The sequence below is a fragment of the Oncorhynchus mykiss genome, chromosome 6 (assembly GCF_057628025.1).
Source record: "Oncorhynchus mykiss isolate SJ-2025 chromosome 6, ASM5762802v1, whole genome shotgun sequence".
NCBI classification, from domain to species: Eukaryota; Metazoa; Chordata; class Actinopteri; order Salmoniformes; family Salmonidae; genus Oncorhynchus; species Oncorhynchus mykiss.
This window is the reverse complement of record NC_143027.1, coordinates 68,679,770-68,705,385: the sequence shown is the minus strand read 5'-3', so window position 1 is coordinate 68,705,385 and position 25,616 is coordinate 68,679,770. Positions and strand designations below refer to the sequence as shown.

The 25,616-nt window shown below is 45.9% G+C and overlaps 1 protein-coding gene across 1 annotated transcript; it reads right to left on the bottom strand.

The window, feature by feature from the left end:
- Window positions 1–6,770: 6,770 nt before the first annotated feature.
- Window positions 6,771–24,856, bottom strand: LOC110526451 (calretinin-like). Its single transcript, XM_021607442.3, has 11 exons — window positions 24,544–24,856; window positions 19,609–19,685; window positions 19,212–19,301; window positions 18,493–18,573; window positions 17,663–17,719; window positions 17,420–17,497; window positions 17,266–17,321; window positions 17,119–17,158; window positions 14,355–14,408; window positions 12,240–12,311; window positions 6,771–7,468 (listed from the first exon to the last, which is right to left on the bottom strand). Exons 1-11 carry the CDS (start codon window positions 24,635–24,637, stop codon window positions 7,352–7,354), a joined length of 816 nt encoding a protein of 271 aa, XP_021463117.1. The 5' UTR covers window positions 24,638–24,856; the 3' UTR covers window positions 6,771–7,351.
- Between the last annotated feature and the right edge of the window lie 760 nt (window positions 24,857–25,616).

Below are 25,616 nucleotides of genomic sequence, written 5' to 3'. Positions count from 1 at the left end.
AAAGCTCCCTGGGCGGAAACGGACCACTTAAAGCACGTCTTGACAGAAGTAAGGGCTGTGAGAGGAGCTGCCACCTGACCGAAATTACGGATGAAACGACGATAGAAGTTCGCGAAGCCGAGAAAGCGCTGCAGCTCGACGCGTGACTTAGGGACGGGCCAATCAATGACAGCTTGGACCTTAGCGGGATCCATCTTAATGCCTTCAGCGGAAATAACAGAACCGAGAAATGTGACGGAGGAGGCATGAAAAGTGCACTTCTCAGCCTTCACAAAAAGACAATTCTCTAAAAGGCGCTGGAGGACACGTCGAACGTGCTGAACATGAATCTGGAGTGACGGTGAAAAAATCAGGATATCGTCAAGGTAAACGAAAACAAAGATGTTCAGCATGTCTCTCAGGACATCATTGACTAATGCCTGAAAGACAGCTGGAGCGTTAGCGAGGCCGAAAGGAAGAACCCGGTATTCAAAGTGCCCTAACGGAGTGTTAAACGCCGTCTTCCACTCGTCCCCCTCCCTGATGCGCACGAGATGGTAAGCGTTACGAAGGTCCAACTTAGTGAAAAACCTGGCTCCCTGCAGGATCTCGAAGGCTGAAGACATAAGAGGAAGCGGATAACGATTCTTCACTGTTATGTCATTCAGCCCTCGATAATCTATGCAGGGGCGCAGAGACCCGTCCTTCTTCTTGACAAAAAAAAACCCCGCTCCGGCGGGAGAGGAGGAGGGGACTATGGTACCGGCGTCAAGAGCTACAGACAAATAATCTTCGAGAGCCTTACGTTCGGGAGCCGACAGAGAGTATAGTCTACCCCGGGGGGGGGTGGTTCCCGGAAGGAGATCAATACTACAATCATACGACCGGTGTGGAGGAAGAGAGGTGGCCCTGGACCGACTGAACACCGTGCGCAGATCGTGATATTCCTCCGGCACCCCTGTCAAATCACCAGGCTCCTCCTGTGAAGAAGAGACAGAGGAAACAGGAGGGATAGCAGACATTAAACATTTCACATGACAAGAGACGTTCCAGGAGAGGATAGAATTACTAGACCAATTAATGGAAGGATTATGACAAACTAGCCAGGGATGGCCCAAAACAACAGGTGTAAAAGGTGAACGAAAAATTAAAAAAGAAATGGTTTCACTATGATTACCAGAAACAGTGAGGGTTAAAGGTAGCGTCTCACGCTGAATCCTGGGGAGAGGACTACCATCCAGGGCGAACAAGGCCGTGGGCTCCTTTAACTGTCTGAGAGGAATGTCATGTTCCCGAGCCCAGGTCTCGTCCATAAAACAGCCCTCCGCCCCAGAGTCTATTAAGGCACTGCAGGAAGCTGACGAACCGGTCCAGCGTAGATGGACCGACAAGGTAGTGCAGGATCTTGAAGGAGAGACAGGAGTAGTAGCGCTCACCAGTAGCCCTCCGCTTACTGACGAGCTCTGGCCTTTTACTGGACATGAAGTGACAAAATGACCAGCGGAACCGCAATAGAGACAGAGGCGGTTGGTGATTCTCCGTTCCCTCTCCTCAGTCGAGATGCGGATACCTCCCAGCTGCATGGACTCAGCACCCGAGCCGGCAGAGGAAGATGGTAGTGATGCGGAGAGGGAGGCGACGGAGAGCGCGAGCTCCTTTCCACGAGCTCGGTGACGAAGATCAACCCGTCGCTCAATGCGAATAGCGAGTTCAATCAAGGAATCCACGCTGGAAGGAACCTCCCGGGAGAGAATCTCATCCTTTACCTCTGCGCGGAAACCCTCCAGAAGACGAGCGAGCAAGGCCGGCTCGTTCCAGCCACTGGAGACAGCAAGAGTGCGAAACTCAATAGAGTAGTCTGTTATGGATCGATTGCCTTGACATAGGGAAGACAGGGCCCTGGAAGCCTCCTCCCCAAAAACAGATCGATCAAAAACCCGTATCATCTCCTCCTTAAAGTCTTGATACTGGTTAGTACACTCAGCCCTTGCCTCCCAGATTGCCGTGCCCCACTCACGAGCCCGTCCAATAAGGAGAGATATGACGTAGGCGACACGAGCAGTGCTCCTGGAGTAAGTGTTGGGCTGGAGAGAAAACACAATATCACACTGGGTGAGGAACGAGCGGCATTCAGTGGGCTCCCCAGAGTAACACGGCGGGTTATTGATTCTGGGCTCCGGAGATTCGAAAGCCCTGGAAGTGGCCGGTGGATCGAGGCGGAGATGGTGAACCTGTTCTGTGAGGTTGGAGACTTGGGTGGCCAGGGTCTCAACGGCATGTCGAGCAGCAGACAATTCCTGCTTGTGTCTGCCTAGCATCGCTCCCTGGATCTCGACGGCTGAGTGGAGAGGATCCGAAGTCGCTGGGTCCATTCTTGGTCGGATTCTTCTGTTACGGTGCGTGAATGAGGACCCAAAAGCGAATCAACTTAAACAGAGCTTCTTTAATTACCAAACATAGGTAGGCTCAGATGGACCGGCAGATTCCGACAGGACAGGACAAGGTTACAGCAAACATGACGACAGTCTGGTTCAGGCATGAATGACACAAACAAACAAGAATCCGACAAGGACAGGAGCAGAAACAGAGAGAGATATTGGGACCTAATCAGAGGGAAAAAGGGAACAGGTGGGGAACGGGGTGAATGGGTAGTTAGAGGAGACAAGGGACAGCTGGGGGAAAGCGGGGGAGAAAAGGTAACCTAACACGACCAGCAGAGGGAGACAGGGTGAAGGGAAAGGACAGAGACAAGACAACATGACAGTACATGACAGTAGCACCAGTCATGGAGATTTATTCTGATAGGAACGGCACAAAATTGCACGTCATGCAATGCACGTCTCACCATCCAACTCTGCACTCACGCACTGTACAAAATATATGAACCCCCCCCCACCAGACACAGTAAGTTGCTAGCTAGTACTGGCGGGAATTCTTTACAACAAAATGCACAACAAATATTCTCCCAAAACCGCTGCATCTTATGTGTGATGTTCGAATAACATTTACAAACAATATTATATAAATTGTACATTTAAATCATCACTTGAGAGTATAAAAATCACTTTTGATGTACAGTGCTTTGCAACCAACAACTTACCGCTGGTTTGGTGCTTGTTCACTGGGACGATTCTAACTGGAACATCCCCCCTCGTAAGCAAGCTACGCAAACCAGCCAATAAGATGCCATGTTGAGTAGGTGAAGGCAAGACAAACTCAAACCAAAAACCCATTGGCTTAACAATAAAGTGGCAAGGGGAATCACCAATATAACCCTGTTCGATTAGCATGTGAGTCCGACCAGATCAGAGGCAGTAGGAATGACCAGGGATGTTCTGTTGATAATTGCGGGAATTGGACCATTTTCCAGTCCTGCTAAGCATTCAAATTGTAACGAGTACTTTTGGATGTCTGGGAAAATGTATGGAGTAAAAAGTACATTATTTTCTTTAGGAATGTAGTGAAGTAAAAGTAAAAGTAGTCAAAAATATATATAGTAAAGTAAAATACAGATACCCCCCAAAAACGACTTAAGTAGTACCTTAAAGTATTTTTACTTAAGTACTCTACACCACTGCTTAGAAGCATGTTGTGGCTGTGTGTATTTGCTCTGGGATGAAAGACACAGTCTTTACAGGAATGGAGGTCTGCTGTAGCAGTTCCTCTGGGGAGTAGCTGATGACAGGACAGGGTGGAGAGAGGGAGAAGAAAGAAGAATTGAAGAGGGAGGGACAGAGAGTGACAGAGAAATAGAAGGAAGAAATGAGAGGAAGAGAGGAAGAAACAATAAATGAATAGACAGTGGAGGAGGAGTGACAGAGACAGAGAGGGATAGAAGCAGGAGGAAATGTTTAGAGAGAGGTGTTACTGACTGTAATGCTGAGTGACATTTGAAAGCCTCCCCTTTCCTTGAGCACCATGTCAGACAGGCTTTCATAAAACCCACAGTGTGTGTGTGTGTGTGTGTGTGTGTGTGTGTGTGTGTGTGTGTGTGTGTGTGTGTGTGCGTGCATGTGCTTGCGTGTAACTCTCTATGTGTGTGTAGCTGTGCATGTATATTTGGGGGGGAGAAAGAGAAGGAGAGATGAAGATGGAGAGATTGTGTATGTCACTGTCTCACCCTCTATCTGCGTGTCTTCATTCCTCTCTCTTTCTCTGTGATGATGACCCTTGCACTGTTTTGTCGAATAGTAGTGAGATAACATGGTGCAGAATGAATTCTAGAGCTCTCTAATAGAATGTGACACTCACTTATGGGGAGTTAAACATATTTTATAACATCGTTGAATGTCAGTCATTGATGACTGAGTAAACAACAATGTAAAGCCAATTGCTTGCAGGGAATGCAGCTGTCAAAAAGGGGAAAGGTATGGAACAATAACAGATCATGTTTTGCCCCCATCCGACACACACACACCCACACACATCCACACACAGACAAACAGTTCCCCAATGTTCCTCCACAGCCACAGGTTGTTTCCCAGGGAGAGATTCAGGCCAGTTTAATTACACTGTAATAAGTTGCTGTGGAAATACGTTACTGCGGGAAATAAGAAGTTGTTGCATTGCAATTAACGCTCAAAGGACAGCCATATGTAAGCACACAAACACAGAAATGGGCCAGGGAGAGTGGGACACTCTTTTGCAGGACGTCTTGTGTGTGACAAAGAGAGTTGATTGAGAGACTGTAGCTACAGTATATACATTTTTATGGGTGTGTTTCTGTCAGTGTATCCTTGCTAGTGGGGGATTCAAACACATACATGTATATTCACAGAGGAAGCACAGCCAATGACAAGCATTTAAGACTCCAAAGAATAATTGATTAGCAAAGCAACAAAAGTAGACAACGTATTACTACTACTGGTACTGACAGTTGTGATAATTCATGCATCCGTGTGTGTGTGTTAGTATCTTTGTCTCTCTTAGTCTCACTCATTTTCAGAAATTATGGAGATGAATTTTTCTGCTGAATAAATGGATTAGAGACAGAAACAATGGAGGGAAAATCCAACGAGTGTTTTTTCTTTTGCCACCATTTCAGAAATCAGAGATTAGTGGCACATTGGGACAGTGCTGAGCAGGAGAGGCCGGTGTTCCAAAACCCATCAGGGATTTGACAGCATCTGTTCCCCTCTCTGCTCCGGCCATGTCCATGACTCACCGAGAAGATTCCTGAAAAGCTTTACAACTGTTTGCCTTATCCAGCCAGCGCAGAGCTGTACAACAACACTCAGTGATGTGTGTGTGTGTGTGTGTGTGTGTGTGTGTGTGTGTGTGTGTGTGTATGCGTGGCTGTGTCTGTGTCTGTACTGGACCAAAAAGACAGCAGACTTTATAAACCCAAACTCATTTCTAAAAAGATTCAACTTTTCTACTCGGTGTGCCGATAACTCTTAAATGTGTTTGTGCACCGAAGCTGCAACCTTGCCTCATCCTCTGACTCAGCTGAAGCTGTTTTGGTGTGTTTGAGACAGAGGAGCATCGGACGTTTTCTGTTATTAACATCTGTTTGTTTGTGCCTAATATTGTTTCTAGCTGCATGCACCTCTCCACGTGTGTGTGTGTGTGTGTGTGTGTGTACCTGTCCTTTTTGTTTGAAGCTATAGCAAATCTACTCAGGGGAGAATAGCTAAATATGGACCCCAATCTTAGCAGCTTGTCTTTTTCCCCATCTCTCGCTTCCCTCTCTTCCCTTTTTCTTTCTGAGTGAGGAACAATTGTGGGGGAGGGATACAGAGCGGACTCTATTTCTCCTGTACTGTTGTCAGCAGTTGGCTGCTTTGGGATCAAAGTAGTGTGTGTGTGTGTGTGGTTTGGTGTTTTTTTGTGCTTAAAGAAAACTAGAGTGAGTTTAATTAAAGATGAAAGTGCGGATGATTAATTGATGGAAGTCAGACTATTCCATGTGGTACTAAACCAGGGGTGTCCAGACTTCTCCATACAGTGAAAAATGTGGACAGCTCCAAAACATTATACATAAAATGAGATGTATTACCCAAGAAACTGAAGGCTTTCACAAAAATATATATTTAAAATAAATGTGTAACAACGTAATGATTACTGTGTTTTGTGGTGTTGTCTTTTTAAACCTTTAAAGACTAAAAACAAGCCTGGTGCATATTTGCCATTGTCTTTTAGGACTCTGGACATTCCCAAATATATATATGCCCTAAATTGCTCTGTCTGTAAATTCGGGAGGTGCATGTAAGTAGTGAGGCTCAAAGGCTCAGATGGAGCTGCTGAGGCAAAAAAAAATCAAGAGTTTACAGTAAGTAAACTTTCAATTAATTTGTGATCTCAAAGGTGTGTTAGGCTGTTATGGTAGGACTAGTCTACTAGCAGGAGGTGCTGGAGAATGGCTGTTTAACTCGACTCATATCCCTCCCCTCGGTCACTCATCTCACTCATTGACCCACTCAGTGTTCCTAGTGTGCCATAGAGACAGATGAGTACCTCTGAAAGTTCTCATCTATGAAAAATGGAGTGTGCAGGCTCCATCAAGCTGCCTTTCAACGGGAGATTAGAATAGCGAGAGTGGAGTGCTCAGGGAGATAACGCGCCTGCTCACAACATCTGTATTGAAACCGTTATCTTCATAGGAAACACATTTTGCTGGCAAAGAAAAATAGCCCTCCCTTGCTTGGCCAAGATAAAGCCTTCATAGAAACATATTTAACTAGGCGTTTATAGAGATCTATAGGCTAATATAGAAGTTAAGCAGACTGAGATCCCATGGTTTGGATAGAGACAGTTTGGCCCTGTGGTTGTGAGTAAGGCAAAGACACAAGTGATCATCAACTATATTTACTGATGCTCTCAATAATTTCTCAATTAAAACGGTATGAGCCTAAACCCAATTCAAAAACAAGGCAACATACTGAAACGAATAGTGAGGGAGGGAGCATTGAGATTGGAGGTAAATAGAAACAGAGAAAGAGAGATTTACAGGCAAACTGTAAAAAAACAAAGAGTAGGCTAAGGGAGTACAGTATAAAGGACATTCAGGCAAAATGTATATGCATTCAAATAAATAGTCATATCATATATTCCTTCTATTATTTCCATACGTAATGGTTAACTCACTATAGAATTGCATGTAAAAAAAAAAGAACAAAAAAGCTGCAAACGCTGATGACATCATCAGGTAGCGCCACGCTGCGATAAGGGGTGGAGGGGAGGTGGGGTGGGGCAAAGTAATGGACAGGTAGTTAAACAGAGTCGGGCAGGTGGGCTGAGGGTCTTGCTTATGCCTTCAAGTGGACATTCACTTCCACTCTACAGATATTGGAGTGGAGGAGGGGGTCATACATGCACCTGGTTATGCCAGGAGGGGGACAGTGGGGGGTTGTCAGGGGTCATAGGTGAAAGATCACAGTGTGGAGTCGCGGCAGAGGACGATCTCCAGCTCGGTGCGGTAGAGCTTCCCCGCGTCGGACAGAGCCATGATGCTCTTCTTATAGCCCACCAGACCGGTCGAGTCCAACTCCTACAGCAAATGGGGGGCGAAACAGACGTGAGTGCTAGTGCCTCAGCCAATGATGTCATTAACTATGGTGTATACCCTGTAAACAATCATGAGTCATTAGGACGTCCCCAGGACTTCACGAAATGGTCGCCTGAAGTCGTCAGGACTTTGTGTCATGGTACCCTGGAGGTTTTGTCTAGTTCCCGGTTGGTCTTGGGGACATCCGAAGGACTTTTTTATAGGACTTTCTTGGGATGTTGGGTCATGGTCCCATGAAGGTTTTTGCCTAGTTCCCAGTCGCAAAGAAACATTTCCTCCCCCCAAAAAAAATCTACCTTGGGCACACACACCCTAGTTTCATTACACATAACCTCTTGTTACTGTTGCCAAGACTATCAAGATGTCACGCCCTGACCTTAGTTATCTTTGCTTTCTTTATTATTTTGGTTAGGTCAGGGTGTGACGAGGGTGGTATGTGTGTTTTTGTCTTTTCTAGGGTTTTTGTATATCTATGGGGTTTTGGTATGTCTAGGTAAATGTAGGTCTATGGTGGCCTGAATTGGTTTCCAATCAGAGGCAGCTGTTTATCGTTGTCTCTGATTGGGGATCCTATTTAGGTTGCCATTTTCCATTTTGGTTTTGTGGGTTATTGTCTATGTGTAGTTGCCTGTCAACACTCAGTTGATATAGCTCCACGGTCATTTTGTTATTTTGTTAGTTTGTTTAGTGTTCTTTCTTTATTAAAATAAGTATGTATTCATATCACGCTGCGCCTTGGTCTCATCGTTATGACGAACGTGACAGAATAACCCACCAAACCAGGACCAAGCAGCGTGAAAGGGAGGAATGGCGCTTTGTGGAAAAATGGACCTGGCACGAAATACTGAACGGTAAAGGATCCTGGACGTGGGAGGAGATTTTGGCAGGAGAGGATCGCCTACCGTGGAGGCAGGTGGAAACTGCGCAAGAGGAACGGCGAAGTAAGAGAGGACAGCAACGACGTCGGGGAGGTAGGCCACCGAAACCCCAATAATTTTTTTGGGGGGAGGCACAGAGCAGTCAGCAAAGTTGAGGGGTGAGTCTGAGATTGTCGAGGAGTTTTTGAACAGATTGGAGGAGAGTGAACGGAGGGGAGATTATGAGACCTTCGAGGAGTTGTTAATGAAATTGGAGGAGAGTGAAGAGAGAGAGCTGTTGGGTTGGCGTAGTATGCACGGCATTCGCCCTGAGGAGCGTGTTAGCTGTCCGATGCCACCTGTGTCAGTTCCTCTTACTCATCCTGAAACATGTGTTAAAGTTCCGGAACAATTGATGCCGGCTATACACACCAGGTCTCCAGTGTACCTTCACAACCCGGTGTGTCCTGTTCCTACTCCTCGCACTCTTCCTCCAGTACGCCTCCAGGGTCCAGTACGCCCTGATCCTGCTCCTTGCACTTGCCCTGAGGTGCGTGTCCCCAGTCTGGTACCACCAGTGCCGGCACCACGCACCAGGCCTACAGTGCGCCTCGGCAGTCCAGAGCGTCCGGCGACACTACCCAGTCCAGAGCGTCCGGCGACACTACCCAGTCCAGAGCGTCCGGCGACACTACCCAGTCCAGAGCGTCCGGCGACGGGCCACAGTCCAGAGCGTCCGGCGACAGTACCCAGTCCAGAGCGTCCGGCGACAGTACCCAGTCCAGAGCGTCCGGAGACGGTACCCAGTCCAGAGCGTCCGGAGACAGTACCCAGTCCAGAGCGTCCGGAGACAGTACCCAGTCCAGAGCGTCCGGATACAGTACCCAGTCCAGAGCGTCCGTCGACACTACCCAGTCCAGAGCGTCCGGAGACAGTACCCAGTCCAGAGCGCCCGGAGACAGTACCCAGTCCAGAGCGTCCGGCGACACTACCCAGTCCAGAGCGTCCGGCGACACTACCCAGTCCAGAGCGTCCGGCGACACTACCCAGTCCAGAGCGTCCGGATACAGTACCCAGTCCAGAGCGTCCGTCGACACTACCCAGTCCAGAGCGTCCGGAGACAGTACCCAGTCCAGAGCGTCCGGTGACACTACCCAGTCCAGAGCGTCCGGCGACAGTACCCAGTCCAGAGCGTCCGGCGACGGTAACCAGTCCAGAGCATCCGGCGACGGTACCCAGTCCAGAGCGTCCGGAGACAGTACCCAGTCCAGAGCGTCCGGAGACAGTACCCAGTCCAGAGCGTCCGGAGACAGTACCCAGTCCAGAGCGTCCGGCGACACTACCCAGTCCAGAGCGTCCGGAGACAGTACCCAGTCCAGAGCGTCTGGAGACAGTACCCAGTCCAGAGCGTCTGGCGACAGTACCCAGTCCAGAGCGTCCGGAGACAGTACCCAGTCCAGAGCGTCCGGCGACACTACCCAGTCCAGAGCGTCCGGCGACACTACCCAGTCCAGAGCGTCCGGCGACAGTACCCAGTCCAGAGCGTCCGGCGACACTACCCAGTCCAGAGCGTCCGGCGACAGTACCCAGTCCAGAGCGTCCGGCGACAGTACCCAGTCCAGAGCGTCCGGAGACAGTACCCAGTCCAGAGCGTCCGGCGACACTACCCAGTCCAGAGCGTCCGGCGACACTACCCAGTCCAGAGCGTCCGGCGACAGTACCCAGTCCAGAGCGTCCGGAGACAGTACCCAGTCCAGAGCGTCCGGCGACAGTACCCAGTCCAGAGCGTCCGGCGACAGTACCCAGTCCAGAGCGTCCGGCGACAGTACCCAGTCCAGAGCGTCCGGAGACAGTACCCAGTCCAGAGCGTCCGGAGACAGTACCCAGTCCAGAGCGTCCGGAGACAGTACCCAGTCCAGAGCGTCCGGCGAAACTACCCAGTCCAGAGCGTCCGGCGACGGGCCACAGTCCAGAGCGTCCGGCGACGGGCCACAGTCCAGAGCGTCCGGCGACAGTACCCAGTCCAGAGCGTCCGGCGACAGTACCCAGTCCAGAGCGTCCGGCGACACTACCCAGTCCAGAGCGTCCGGCGACGGTACCCAGTCCAGAGCGTCCGGCGACACTACCCAGTCCAGAGCGTCCGGCGACGGTACCCAGTCCAGAGCGTCCGGCGACGGTACCCAGTACAGAGTGTCCGGCGACGGTACCCAGTCCAGGGCGTCCGGCGACGGTACCCAGTACAGGGCGTCCGGCGACGGTACCCAGTACAGGGCGTCCGGCGACGGTACCCAGTCAAGGGCGTCCGGCGACGGTACCCAGTACAGGGCGTCCGGCGACGGTACCCAGTACAGAGCGTCCGGCGACGGTACCCAGTCAAGGGCGTCCGGCGACGGTACCCAGTACAGAGCGTCCGGCGACAGTACCCAGTCAAGGGCGTCCGGCGACGGTACCCAGTCCAGGGCGTCCGGCGACGGTACCCAGTCAAGGGCGTCCGGCGACGGTACCCAGTACAGAGCGTCCGATGGGGTCTCCAGTGACGGTCCCCAGTCCGGGGTCTCCAGCGACGGTCCCCAGTCCGGGGTCTCCAGCGACGGTCCCCAGTCCGGGGTCTCCAGCGATGATCCACGCAGCGAGGGTCCCCAGCCCGGGGCCTACGGCGAGGATCTGCAGTCCAGAGCCTCCGACGATGATCCACGGGTCAATGCTACAAGAGCAGACTCAGTGTAAAGAAGGGGAGCGGCGTCCAGAACCAGAGTGGCCACCGAGGTTAGATGCCCACCCAGACCCTCCCATATAGGTTTAGGTTTGCGGCCGGGAGTCCGCACCTTTGGGGGGTACTGTCACTCCCTGACCTTAGTTATCTTTGTTTTCTTTATTATTTTGGTTAGGTCAGGGTGTGACGAGGGTGGTATGTGTGTTTTTGCCTTGTCTAGGGTTTTTGTATATCTATGGGGTTTTGGTATGTCTAGGTAAATGTAGGTCTATGGTAGCCTGAATTGGTTCCCAATCAGAGGCAGCTGTTTATCGTTGTCTCTGATTGGATTCCTATTTAGGTTGCCATTTTCCATTTTGGTTTTGTGGGTTATTGTCTATGTGTAGTTGCCTGTCAGCACTCAGTTGATATAGCTTCACGGTCATTTTGTTAGTTTGTTTAGTGTTCTTTCTTTATTAAAAGAAGTATGTATTCATATCACGCTGCGCCTTGGTCTCATCAATATGATGATTGGTGAACCACTGATCCAGGCACAGCTGTTTATATTTTGGCATTGCTAGGGATTTACTTATTTCCTGACACAATGTCCCAAGAACATGTTAAAAACGTCCTTGGGGACATCCCCAGAACAAACCTGGAACTAAACAAAACTTCCAGGGGACCATGACACGACGTCCCAAGAACGTTCAGGTGACCTTCAGGGGACCATGACACAACGTGCCAAGAACATCCTAAAAACATCCCCAGGTCAAGATGGGAACTATAAAAAGGTCCACCAGAGAGAATGTTCCCTTGGGAACATCATTCGACGTCCTAAGGACTAGTAAAATGAAAGTCCTGAGAACGTCTAAAAAGGTCCTGACATGGTCCTCAGTGACATTCAGGAAACTATAACATTCTCAGAACGTCAGTGGGATAACGTCACGCAGAAACCTTTAAGGGGCCTTATGGGAAAGTCGCCAAATATCCTCAGGACGTCCCGTTTGCTGGGTATGGCCCTAACAGTCAATGCAACACCACATCCTGATCAAACAAAAACTCAAAAGACCATAACCTGTACAAGACCAAAATGTGCTGCCAATCATTCTGATCTTGTAAACACTCCAGGTGCAGTACAACATAATAAACCAATCAACTAATCAAAAGATGAGTCAGTAAATAAGTGAAGTCTTTTGTTCTTTACTATTTTGTTCTTGTCATGGAGGTCCTTCAGCAGTGCATCCAGCTCCTGCTCATCGATGTAACCGTTTCCATCCTAGTGAAAAAGTGAAAAACAGTAAAACAGCAGACAGGGGCCGGGCATCTCATATCATATTCTCATTAAAAGAACAATCAAACACTCAGATATCCTCCCACTCAGAGTATACACAGGCAATATCAATCATTCGCAGACCAACTGCCAATTCAGTCATTACAAAGGCATTAGTATGAGACTCCTGTACTGTACACCTGTCTTTCCTACTGTACTGTTTTCTTTGTGGAAGGTTCAGTGGCGCGTATTCATGGATGCCAAGGGAAGCCAGGCTTCCCCCAAAAATTATATTTTGTCATTCTATGTTTCATAAATTTCCTTCAATTCGCAAGAGGCTGAAAAGAATGTATCTCAACGGAGAAAGCATCTGACCAAACAAAACAGCTCCCCTCTGTCTCAATATGTGTAGCGTATCTATCTGAAGCTCTCTGGTCAGAAAGAGTATGCCATTATTGCCGCCCATAGCATTGAATTCAAGGGAAGCCAGCGAGCATTTGACCTCCCTTAATAAAAAATTTATAAAATAAAAGTCAATCAGCTAAACTGAGTGAGCTCAGCAGTGAATGGTCCTGGCGCACCAAAAATAAAAGTGTGTGTAATGGAAGCCAGTTTGAATTTGGCTTCAGACCAAACACATCACAAGGCAAATGTCATTATTGACAGAAAGAAACTTGAATTGTTGCATCTTGTGGTGTTCGGCCCTTTCATAAATTAGGGATTTGGACTCGTGGTTTTACTTAATTCTCTGTACTGGCCAATGACTATAACAGCGATTCTGATCCAACCATACATTCATACATTGTGCCCCTGGCCTGATAGGATGGCATTTAAACACACAGCTAGATGTGCGCTCTTAGAAAAAAGGGTTCCAGAAGGGTTCTTCGGCTGTCCCCACAGGAGAACCCTTTTTGGTTCCAGGTAGAACCCTTTTGGGTTCTATGTAGAACCCTCTGTGGAAAGGGTTCTACATGAAACCCAAAAGGGTTCTACCTGGAACCAAATAAGTTCTACCTGGAACCAAAAATGGTTCTTCAAAGGGTTCTCCTATGGGGAGAGCCAAAGAACCCTTTTAGGTTCTAGATAGCACCTTTTTTTCAAAGAGTGTAGTATGCTAATGTTAACTAGCTGGCCTGGTGTATCGTTGCGTATGAAAGGAAGCTAGCGAGCAAGTATTTTACCAAGATAGCCTAGGACAACAAAAAATAAAAGTGTGTACTGTATGACAGAGTCATAGACCGTTTAAGCAACATGAAAGAGGAGGATGGCATTGGCGTTTCTCTACAAGTAGGTTGAGTCAACATGTTTTTTCTACTTGCACACACACACGCGCGCGCGCGCACACACATAAATCAGTGACATAAATCAGTAGCCACATATTTAGCTTACATTGATTGGACTAAATCGTTTTTAGTATATTGTAGTTGTCACTGTAGTAGACAAAGCAGAGGTTATTAGATGATGTTGAAATGTTGAAGTTGAAATGGTGCTAGAGGAGTGGAGGCAGCTCCTGTTTTTTTGTAACTTGCAGTAACTCTCTGTGGTTCTAAATGAATAGTTGTTTAGTGGTACGAAAATGTGGGAAACATTACCTTGCTTGACCGTGCTGTAGGTCATGTAACTGTTACATGCAATATGTTTCTGGACTTCACTGGACAGATGTTGCTCTCCGGTTTTGTAATGAAACAAATGTGTGGTTGAATTTATTCTGCCACTGTGTCTTCTTATTGTCTCGGCATTAGGCCTATATATCACGGTGTCAAGGCATATGAACAAACAGGTTATAGAGCAAACAGAGGTTGTAATATGGTTTTTTTCTGGATTGGCTTCCCCCCTGATTTTACCCACGCACCGCTACTGGGAAGGTTACCAAGGTAACACTAACAAAATAATGGATACAGACGCAGGTGTGTCTCTGGAGTACTTACCTGTGCAAGAGACCATTTGCATGGAGCTAGTAGCTTGAGTGACAGGGATACAAGCAATTTCTCTCACACACTCTTCCACCTATACACCCTCCCTACAAACATGTATATTGTGCTCATTTACCTTGTCATAGAAAGTGAAGATTACATTAAACTGCTCTGCTGAAAGCTTGCATCCCTGGGGAGATGGAAAAGACAGGGAAGGAAAAATCTAATATATATTGTATATGATAAACAGTTGAAGTCTGAAGTTTACATGCACCTTAGCCAAATACATTTAAACACAGTTTTTCACAATTCCTGACATTTAAAAATTAAAAATTCCCTGTCTTAGGTCAGTTAGGATCACCACTTTATTGTAAGAATGTGAAATGTCAGAATAATAAGAGAGAATGATTTATTTAAGCTTTTACTTCATCACATTCCCAGTGGGTCAGAAGTTTACATACACTCAATTAGTTTTTGGTAGCATTGCCTTCAAATGTTTCGGGTAGCCTTCCACAAGCTTCCCACAATAAGTTGGCTGAATTTTGGCCCATTCCTCCTGACAGAGCTGGTGTAACTGAGTCAGGTTTGTAGGCCTCCTTGCTCGCACACGCTTTTTCAGTTCTGCCCACAAATTGTCCATGGGATTGAGGTCAGGGCTTTGAGATGGCCACTCCAATACCTTGACTTTGTTGTCCTTAAGCCATTTTGCCACAATATTGTCCATTTGGAAGACCCATTTGCGACCAAGCTTTAACTTCCTGACTGATGTCTTGAGATGTTGCTTCAATATATCCACATAATTTTCCTTCCTCATGACACCATCTATTTTGTGAAGTGCACCAGTCTCTCCTGCAGCAAAGCACCCCCACAACATGATGCTGCCACCCCCGTGCTTCACGGTTGGGATGGTGTTCTTCGGCTTGCATGCCCCCCCCCCCCCCCCTGTTTCCTCCAAACATGATGATGGTCATTATGGCCAAACAGTTCTATTTTTGTTTCATCAGACCAGAGGACATTTCTTCAAAAAATACCATCTTTGTCCCCATGTGCAGTTGCAAACCGTAGTCTGGATTTTTTATGATGGTTTTGGAGCAGTGGCTTCTTCCTTGCTGAGCGGCCTTTCAGGTTATGTCGATATAGGACTCGTTTTACTGTGGATATAGATACTTTTGTACCTGTTTCCTTCAGCATCTTCCCAAGGTCATTTGCTGTTGTTCTGGGATTGATTTGCACTTTTCGCACCAAAGTACGTTCAACTCTAGGAAACAGAAGGTGTCTCATTCCTGAGCAGTATGACAGCTGTGTGGTCCCATGGTGTTTATACTTGCGTGCTATTGTTTGTACAGATGAACGTGGTACCTTCAGGCGTTTGGAAATTGCTCCCAAAGATGAACCAGACTTGTGGAGGTCTACATTTGGCTGATTTCTTTTGATTTTTCCCATGATGTCAAGCAAAGAGGCACTGAGTTTGAAGGTAGGCCTTGAAATACATCCAGAGGTACACCTCCAATTGGCTCAAATGTTGTCAATTAGCCTATCAGAAACTTCTAAAGCCATGACATCATTTTCTGGACTTTTCCAAGCCATTTAAAGGCATAGTAAACTCATCACAAAGCCCTGACCTCAATCCCATCGAACATTCGCGGGCAGAACTGAAAAATCGTGTGCGAGTAAGGAGGGCTACAAACCTGACTCAGTTACACCAGCTCTGTCAGGAAGAATGGGCCAAAATTCACCCAATTTATTGTGGGAAGCTTGTGGAAGGCTACCCGAAACGTTTGATCCAAGTTAAACTATTTAAAGGCAATGCTACCAAATACTAATTGATTGTATGTAAACTTCTGACCCACTGGGAATGTGATGAAAGAAATAAAAGCTGAAATAAATCATTCTCTCTACTATTATCCTGACATTTCACATTCTTAAAATAAAGTGGTGACCCTAACTGACCTAAGACAGGGAATTTTGACTACATTAAATGTCAGGAATTGTGAAAAACTGAGTTTAAAATGTATTTGGCTAAGGTGTATGTAAACTTCCGACTTCAACTGTATACACTGAGTATACCAAACATTAGGAACACCTTCCCAAGATTGACTTGCAGCACCATGGGAATGCCTGCATTGTCACACCCTGACCATAGTTTGCTTTGTATGTTTCTATGTTTTCTTTGGTCAGTGTGTGATCTGAGTGGGCATTCTATGTTGTGTGTCTAGTTTGTCTGTTTCTGTGTTTGGCCTGATATGGTTCTCAATCAGAGGCAGGTGTTAGTCATTTTCTCTGATTGGAAACCATATTTAGGTAGCCTGTTTGGTGTTGGGTTTTTGTGGGTGATTGTCTCCTGTGTCAGTGTTTGTACCACATGGGACTGGTTTCGGGTTTTCACATTTATTGTGTTGTAGTTTGTTCATGTATAGTTTTTCTTATTAAAAAACCATGAACTTCAACCACGTTGCGTATTGGTCCGCCTCTCCTTCGACACAAGAATCCCATTACATGCATATGTTCCTCACAAACTGGAGTCTAACTGGTTTCATTAATGAGCCTGCAGGACTGACAGACAGACAGGTGTGTGTGTGTGTGTGTGTGTGTGAACATGCATGCTTGAGTGCGTGTGCAAGAATGTTGCAAGGACTTTTAAGGGTGTCGATGTGATAGTCTAGACAGGTGCAGACTCAGTAAACTTATCCTGTGATAAACAGTTTAATCCTCTTAAAGTAAATACAATAAAGCTGAATTGTACCATAGATCTGCCGATCTATATGACCTTTACCTTAGGGTTATTGTCAAGACTGCTTTAATTCACATAGTGACCGACTCTTTCACAAATGAATAAGTTGCCCCAATTCCTAAAGGATTTTGTGTGTGAGGTGGGGTGGGGTGTGTGGGTCAGGTCTCACCTCAAACTTGAGCAAGAAATTTTCCTGAACTGGCAGCAGCCTTAAATGAGATAAAAGAAAATCATTCACATTCAGATTCTTTACTTCAAAATGGATTCAAGTATAACACAGAGAGTCTCTCAGTGAACAAGACACACATACACTCACCTGGCCATTTCAGACAGGCCCAGTTTCCCATCACCATTCAGATCAAACATCCTCAGCTGGAGAGGGAAATGCAACAGTGAGTGGCGTAACATTACTACACGGTGTTACACCTGTGTGTCTGTGTACACATGTACAGTATGTGTGTCACACTCACGATTGTCTGTGTGTACTCGTTGAGTTTCTTGTCATCGTAGTGTCTGTTGGCCTTCTTCAGAAGATCTGACAGGAAACCCTGAGGAAGACAGATCCTCGTTACCCCACTAGTAACTGGCTCAATGACCCAACATTAAAGTTTAAGGATGAGTGCTCAGGGGTCCTCCTCTGACAAAAAGCACAAGTCCTTGGAAATTGACTAATGAAGGTTATGAATGTTTAAAAGCTTGACACATTTGTTTACCTTCAGTTCATTGGCTTCGATGTATCCACTGCGATCAGTGTCATACCTTCTCCATGCCTGTAGACAGAGCATTTTTAACATTTCATTACAACACAGTACACATGCATTTAAACACAGAGATTAAGAACTCTAAAGCCTTAAAACCCTCTTTACTTTAACAACAAGTAGAAAAGTCATAATGCTATAATCGGTAGAGAGAATGTAGCCAGACGGAGATAGAAGAGGATGAGAGTGAGACAGAAAAGTATATAATTTGTGTTTTAATCTACCAGCTGTCCCATGTCTAGAGCGGAACCTTATCAAAGATGTATGCCCAAACCACATCACCCCTCCCCCCACCCCCCACTCTCCTGCAGTAAGCCTGCAACCCATCCATAATGTATGGCAGTCTGAGAATAGCTCCTGTGTCCCCCCCGCCCACCCCTCCACTTTTAACACGGGGTAGCCAGCACACTGGACCACTGCAAAACTCCTTCCTTCTGTCTAGCCTCCCTTCTCCTTACTTTGTGTGTCTCCACCAGCAGAGAACAGTTAAAAGGAACCCCCTCCCTATCTCTCTTTCTCTCTCTAGTTATTTCTAGATATAAAATGCTTTAGACAAGGGGATGCCTGTTTCCCTGATATTTCTAAGCTCTCTGTGTATGTGGATGGATGTGTTTTTGTGTTGGCTTCTGTGTATGGGACGAAGTGATCAGACTTAGCAAAACACCAAAATGTTATCTGTATCAGAGAGCAATGATAGCAGGAGCCATCTTTAGTGATTGATATACTGTACAGTGCAGTGGGTTTACACAGACAGACAGACAGACAGACAGACAGACACAACTTACCGCCATGAATTCTGCACTGGATCCCACAAATGTTCTGAAACAAAGCAGGAAATTCTCCTCTGTGGGCAGAATCTGAGCTAACTGGAGAGAAAAAGGGAGAGAGAGAGAAAATATATAGAGAGGATTAGTACACTTGGCTACTAACTCAATATTAAAGTGGATTTCAACAACAACACTGTGTACAAAACAAAGAACATATATGCAGATATACAGTTGAAGTCGGAAGTTTACATACACTTAGGATGGAGTCATTAAAACTTGTTTTTCAACCACTCCACAAATTACTTGTTAACAAACTATAGTTTTGGCAAGTTGGTTAGGACATCTACTTTGTGCATGACACAAGTAATTTTTTTAACAATTGTTTACAGACAGATTATTTCACTTATAATTCACCGTATCACAATTATTGAGTGTATGTAAACTTCTGACCCACTGGGAATGCGATGAAATAAATAAAAGCTGAAATAAATCATTCTCTCTACTATTATTCTGACATTTCACATTCTTAAAATAAAGTGGTGATCCTAACTGACCTAAGACAGGGAATCTTTACTCTGATTAAATTTCCGGAATTGTGAAAAACTGAGTTTAAATGTATTTGGCTAAGGTGTATGTAATCTTCCGACTTCAACTGTAGCATCAGAGGAAAACATAAAAAGTAATCAGACATTTCAACAGAGGAGTTTGAATGTGCTTGTGTACAGTATGAGTCTTACTTCTGACATCTCGATTCTTCCGTCTGCATTCTTGTCAAATTTCATCATAAACTCCTTCATTTTCTCTCTAAACGCAGCATGTGTGGGATCCTTGAATAGACAAATACACACACACACACACAGAATAAATCAGAAACAGATAAAACAGAGACTTCCTACCTAACGACTCTCTATGATGATGAGTTGTTACAGCATATTATATGAAATTGTCATTATCCAGTCTATCAGCCTATCTAGAAGTCTGAATACACTGTGGATGATGACAGTCAAGTAAAGTGGACAATTTTATCATTTAAATACAATGTTTAAGGTTGCCTCGACTAGGATGGAGTCAGTCACTCACTTTAAGGCAGGAAGGAAGGAAGGGTGCATTTTCAAAGTATTCAAATCCACTCACCACGCCTGTTCCTCTCCGCGCAGTCTCTAGCTGCCGGAAGAAGTTCTCCAGCTCCTTTCCCTCGATGTAGCCATTTCCTGTAGAACATACCCAAGGGTTAAAGGTAATTCCTGGGATCAGTGAGATTGGGATTACATTGACCTTTGAACCTGTGGAAAACATAATAGTTAATTATGTCCTCGCATCCTCTCACCTCCTTCGCAAATCCCATTGGAGAAAAAAGTCAGGGGAGGGACCTTGGACCTTCTTCTCCAATACAGTTGAGAAGAAGGTGAGGGGATAAGATGCTCAGTATATCACCAAATGTGAATTGAAATAGAACCCTGGTATGTAGTGTGTGTTCCATTACTGTAAGAAAAACAGGGTTCAATATAGAGGCATTTTTTTAAAGCCCTTTGCTCAACAAGTAGCTCATTGAAAGTCCAGAACAACGAGTCCACAAGGAATCCAGAGAGTATGACTGTTTGCATACTCTAAACCATATGGAAACCTGCTGACAAATACACTCTCATTATCTACAAAAACACTCTCATTATCTAGCCTAATGCTACAGTCACACGATATTGTCCATCTGGCCAACACGACTCCCACAGGAGTACAGTAACATGACATTGAGTCACATATGTCACATATATACAGTATATCTAACACACACGCACGCACACTGCTGAGCTCCCTGGCCCTTATTAGGATTAGTCTGATATCCCAGCAAAACCATCAGGCCCAGTATCTGATGGGGATGAGATAGAGGAAGGAGGAGAGAATGGGAGGGTAGGTCGGAGGGAGGGATTTGAAAGGGCAGGGGCTTAATGTGACTTATTGTGTCATAGCACCATAGGAATAAAATGATAGCTGACCCACACAGGGAAGAAAATCATTGAAAGGAAAAAGTGAGAACTTGATAAGTGTGTGTGTGTGTGTGTGTGTACACTGTGGGGGCAATCCACATGCTGTAGATATTTAAGGCTGATTGAGAATATAACAAGTTCCTAATTCTCTTGGCTGATCAGATCTCTAACGGCCTGTGCTCTCTGCGTTCCCCCAGGTCTGGAGGGAGAGAGAGAGAGAGAGAGAGAGAGACCAGCTCTAACATCCTTGTAGTTTAGCTCAGTGTTGGGAGAAGGTGGGGGTTCTGCATTAGTCACATGACCAAAGCACTGCCCGCATCTGAAGCCTTTCAGCGGATCAGGATGGCATTTACGAATGGGAAGTGTGGAAATTCTCTGGTAATGCTGCTGCAGATCGATATTTAAAAACAGCAGCTCAGAGAGCATTAGCAACATATTCACAGTGGAATTGCTTTGTGCCTGGGGGATTGACAGTGGGGGGTCAGGTAGATGTTTATTGGGGCACTAGATATTCTGTAGCGACATTCACAAACATGACAGGCATGTGACTGACTACGCATGGTGTACAGCAAGTTTGCTGATGACCCCACGGTTGTAGGCCTGATAACCAACAACGACCAGTCCACTTATAGGGAGGCGGTAAGTGAACTGGCATTGTGGTGACATCATGACAACAACCTCTCCCTCAATGTCAGCAAAACAAATGAGTTGACTGTTGATTTCAGGAAGCAGAGGAGGGAATATTCCCCGATCTACATCAATGGGACTATAGTAGAGAGAGTCACTAGTTTAATCTCCCTCTAACTCTCAGTTGAGAGTTAGAACAGTAGAATACACAAGGTGCAATTTCGAAATGTGGTTGTGCATCAGCAGTTTTCCTCTTGTTATGTCAGTCACTGACAGCACTCAATTAGCCCACGAAGCTAAGCATTTTTAGAATGGTAAATTGGTCTTCCCTGCTATATAAATTTGTAGTAATAATGACCAAATTACCGAACGGGAATGAAGGGCACGTGCGCAGTGGCCCTGCCCTCTAGGGGGCCCTCATTGATTTTGTTTGCCAATCTCACGTACAAATAGAATTGCATGAAATTAGTTAGACATTTGCGCTAGTTTTTTTTTCGCCTTATGGAAAAATGTGTAGAATTGCAGAAAACTTGCTTTTAAACGGCAACATTTTCTCTATGCCCCATGGCAAAATGTGTAGAATTACAGGAAATTAACTTTAAAAAATAAATAAATATCTCCGTGGTCAAGTGGGGAGCCACTCAAATATGTTGCTAGATAGGTGGCAGGCCCCCCAACCAAATCTTGTATAGGGCCCCTTTCACACCCTGACCATAGTTTGCTTTGTATGTTTCTATGTTTTCTTTGGTCAGTGTGTGATCTGAGTGGGCATTCTATGTTGTATGTCTAGTTTGTCTGTTTCTGTGTTTGGCCTGATATGGTTCTCAATCAGAGGCAGGTGTTAGTCATTGTCTCTGATTGGGAACCATATTTAGGTAGCCTGTTTGGTGTTGGGTTTTGTGGATGATTGTCTCCTGTTTATTTAACAATGATGAAACATGAACTGTACAAAAACAATAAACGTAATGTGAAAACCAAAACAGCCTAAACTGGTGCAAACTAACACAGAGTACACTAAGGACAATCACCCACAAAACACTCAAAGAATATGGCTGCCTAAATATGGTTCCCAATCAGAGACAACGATAAGCACCTGCCTCTAATTGAGAACCAATTCAGACAGCCATAGACTTACCTAGAAAACCCCACTAAGCCACAATCCCAATACGTACTAAAATCCCAAGACAAAACACCCCACATAAAAAAAAAACATGCCACACCCTGGCCTGACCAAATAAATGAAGATAAACACAAAATACTTTGACCAGGGCGTGACATCCTGTCTTAAGAGTGAAACATCTAAGGTTTTACGTCTGAAACGCATCATTGACATTGACCCAAAAATAAAATCTATGATTCTTGAAAAACATGCTCCACTACCCTAGCTCTAGTCCCACTTTATCATGTATGAGACTATGGACACAGATTGGCACACGGATTCGACTTGACAGACCGACACAAACCCACTTGGCGCCCAATATGTTTCTGTTAACCACCTCTGCCTCCCACAGATGGATCACTGGCACGACATCTCTGAAAAGCCTTAAATGCATTCATGTATTCACAGTGAACAGTGAGACCTATTTTTACATTCCACAAACTATAATTTGTGTGTGTGTGTGTGTGTGTGTGTGTGTGTGTGTGTGTGTGTGTGTGTGTGTGTGTGTGTGTGTGTAATTGCACTCCATCCTCATCCCTGGCTCTACTACTTCTAGGTCCATTCCAGCCCAGCGCACGCCAGGGATGGGTATGGCTTAGTTGACCCGGTGGGCGGATTTAACCCTCGGCTGGGGCAGTGGAGTGCTTGATCGGCTCGGAGAATCCCTGCGCTTGCTCAGGTGTGACTGTTTACACGCTCTAGGTGAGAGGCTGCAGAGCTCAGAGTGAGCGCTATGGGGCGGAAACATGTCAAGTCTGCACAATGTCACAGACTTTTTGACACATCTTTACACACTTCAACAGGGCTTGTTTAGTAGAGCCCTCAGTAAGTCTAAGCGTTTTGCTGCCAAGGAGAACGTCTCCAACGGCCCTAAGGGACCACCATGGGATGGGCGAGAAGGATTCAACATGCTTTGCGCAGTGCAGAAATTAATGCATGGGTAGATTAAAGAAAGAGAACGCAGTGCTATATATACCATGCAATATATTTAAATCCAAATACGTAAATAAGAGGTACTGGGGGTCATGGGATTTAGCAATTCGTATAGCTGTTATAATCACTGTTAATAACCTTTCATGATCACCTTTGAGTGCTGTGTAGCGGAGACCAGCTCTAGCGCACAGTGACGCACACCATACCCGCGACTGGGCCTTCGAGCCCCCCCATCCTTCCCCCAATGACTTTAAAGGCTATATGGCTATTCCCTATATTCATTCCATCGCTCTCCTTTTCCCCACTTCCACGTTTCCCTCCTCTCTGTCCTCTCTCCCCATCTTCTTCACACACTGCTCCCCCTTCTCCTATCCCCCTTTCCCCCTACGCTCTCTCCATCTCCACCCCCCCCCCCCCCCCCCCCTGTCAACTGCCTGTCAATACACCAGAAGCCCCGGTGATGACATAGGCTACTGTAAATTCATTCATAGGAGACGCGCGGATCCGGTTGCCTCGTGGGGGTCGCTACAAGCCAGAAACATATATAATTCACAGCGAACAAACAGTGTTAAAAACAGCCACACCGTAATACACCCACGTCACCACATAATATGATCACGCAAGAACGCATGTTCAATCTCAAAGAATGTAAATGTTTTATTAGACTTTTGTGTTTTACGCACAAATGTGGTCCAAAGCAGCGCTCTTCTGTTCTATAGCTTTGCGCGGTTCTTACTGAGGCGTAATTGAGGAACAAAAAAAAAGATGATTAACAAACATGGTTATAGGGGATTATATGTTGCCTACGTGTCGACTGAAATCTCTTATAATGCTCGTGTGGGAAAAATGCACAAACTGAACTATTTGAAAATGCTTTTCTACTTTGCTACTTTAAAATATGTTTCCTTACCTGACAGTTCTGCAACAAATATCTACAAACCCCACAAATGCCCCTTTATACAACTTCAATATGATAATTTTGTAATTAAAGTTAATAAACAAGTGTAAAGTTACAAATCTTTCCAGAAGTGCATGATCACGGAACAGGGCACAGGACACACTAACTGACAATCACTGCCAAGAGTCCCAAGACTCTGTCCAAATAACAACCCATATGAGTCCCGCAGCACAACACACAGAACTTCCTGCCCTCATCTATCACATCTTCTCACTTCCTCTGTCCCGCAGTACAACACACATGACTTTCTACCCTCATCTATCACATCTGCTCACTAACTCTGTTCCACCAAGCACTAGTCTATCAATTTAACAACTATCCAACCATTCTGCATTTACAACCAGCCTACTCCTATGATATGCCCATAGTACAGTCCTGCCCAAGTTTAACCCCCTGGCCGCAGTACTGACCGTCTGCATCGAAATGTTTCCAGATGTCAAGAAACTGCGTTGCAGTGAGCTCTGCCAGGTGTAGATGAGGTGGCTGCTGTGCTTGAGTCGCCATCGTTCAGTCGCTACTGATTTTTCCCTTCTTCCTGGAGCACGTGGAAATCCCGAGTTAATTTTGTCCCAGTCGGATCTAAAGCCTCTCTAAACTGTCAGCAGCTCGCGCTCAACCAGGGCTTTTAAATCCACCCGCGGCGCATGCACTTCTCACGCTGACAGAACGGGGGCGCAGCGGCTCTGAGCCTGCATGGAGTGTGAGACAGGCTGATCGGTTCTCAGTCACTCCTCTCAGAGGGATGATAGATGCTCAATGGCACTGTCCATGCATGCTCCTCGCTCTGGAGGCAGTTCTCTGTGTTGATTGGAATTATGGAAATATAATCATATAGAGAAAGGCCCCATATTCTTGCACTCATGAGCTGAAAATTACACCAAAGCATTACATCACATAGTCTGTTCCATCAAACAGGCCAACACCTCAGGAAGACAGTAGGAATCCAACTAAGTGTGTGTGTGTGTGTGTGCATGCTCCAGTAAGGAGTATTTTGGGTATCAGAGTCAATCCAGCATCCATCTCTCTGCTCTACCAAATGCCTGCCTCGCTATTGATCTTACTGTAGGTATAAAGTATCACTTTGAAAAAAGACTGTACTATCTCCACTCTCACCTTCTTAATTTACTCCTATGTTCTCCCCCCATCCATCCATGCATCCCTCTTTCACTGCTTCATCTCCCTCGCAGTAAGCCCAGCTCTTCTATAGGGTCTGTTTAGATTTAAGTTTCTCCTTAGACTCCTTGGCCATTCAATCCCATAGCTGGCTTAAATCATATCACCCAGTAGGACAACTATATTGTACTGCCACTAAAGTATGATAAAGTCTCTTTAGGCTCTGGTATGGGGGATATCCCCACTCCTCCTTTATCTATTTTCTTCTCACTTTTCTCCCATTCTTTCTATTTGGGGCTCCAGACGATTTTGCAGGTTTTCCTACTTACAAAGCATGTAGAGGTCTGTAATTTTTATCATAGGTACACTT

Bases quoted from the DNA above. Each gene is read 5' to 3' on its own strand.
- LOC110526451 (XM_021607442.3), bottom strand. From the start codon at position 24,637: ATGGCGACTCAAGCACAGCAGCCACCTCATCTACACCTGGCAGAGCTC. The intron at 18,574-19,211 runs GTAAGACTCATA...TTTTCTCTCCAG, and splicing joins GAAGAATCGAGATGTCAGAA to TTAGCTCAGATTCTGCCCAC. The intron at 17,498-17,662 runs GTAAACAAATGT...TGTCTTCCTCAG, and splicing joins TCGAAGCCAATGAACTGAAG to GGTTTCCTGTCAGATCTTCT.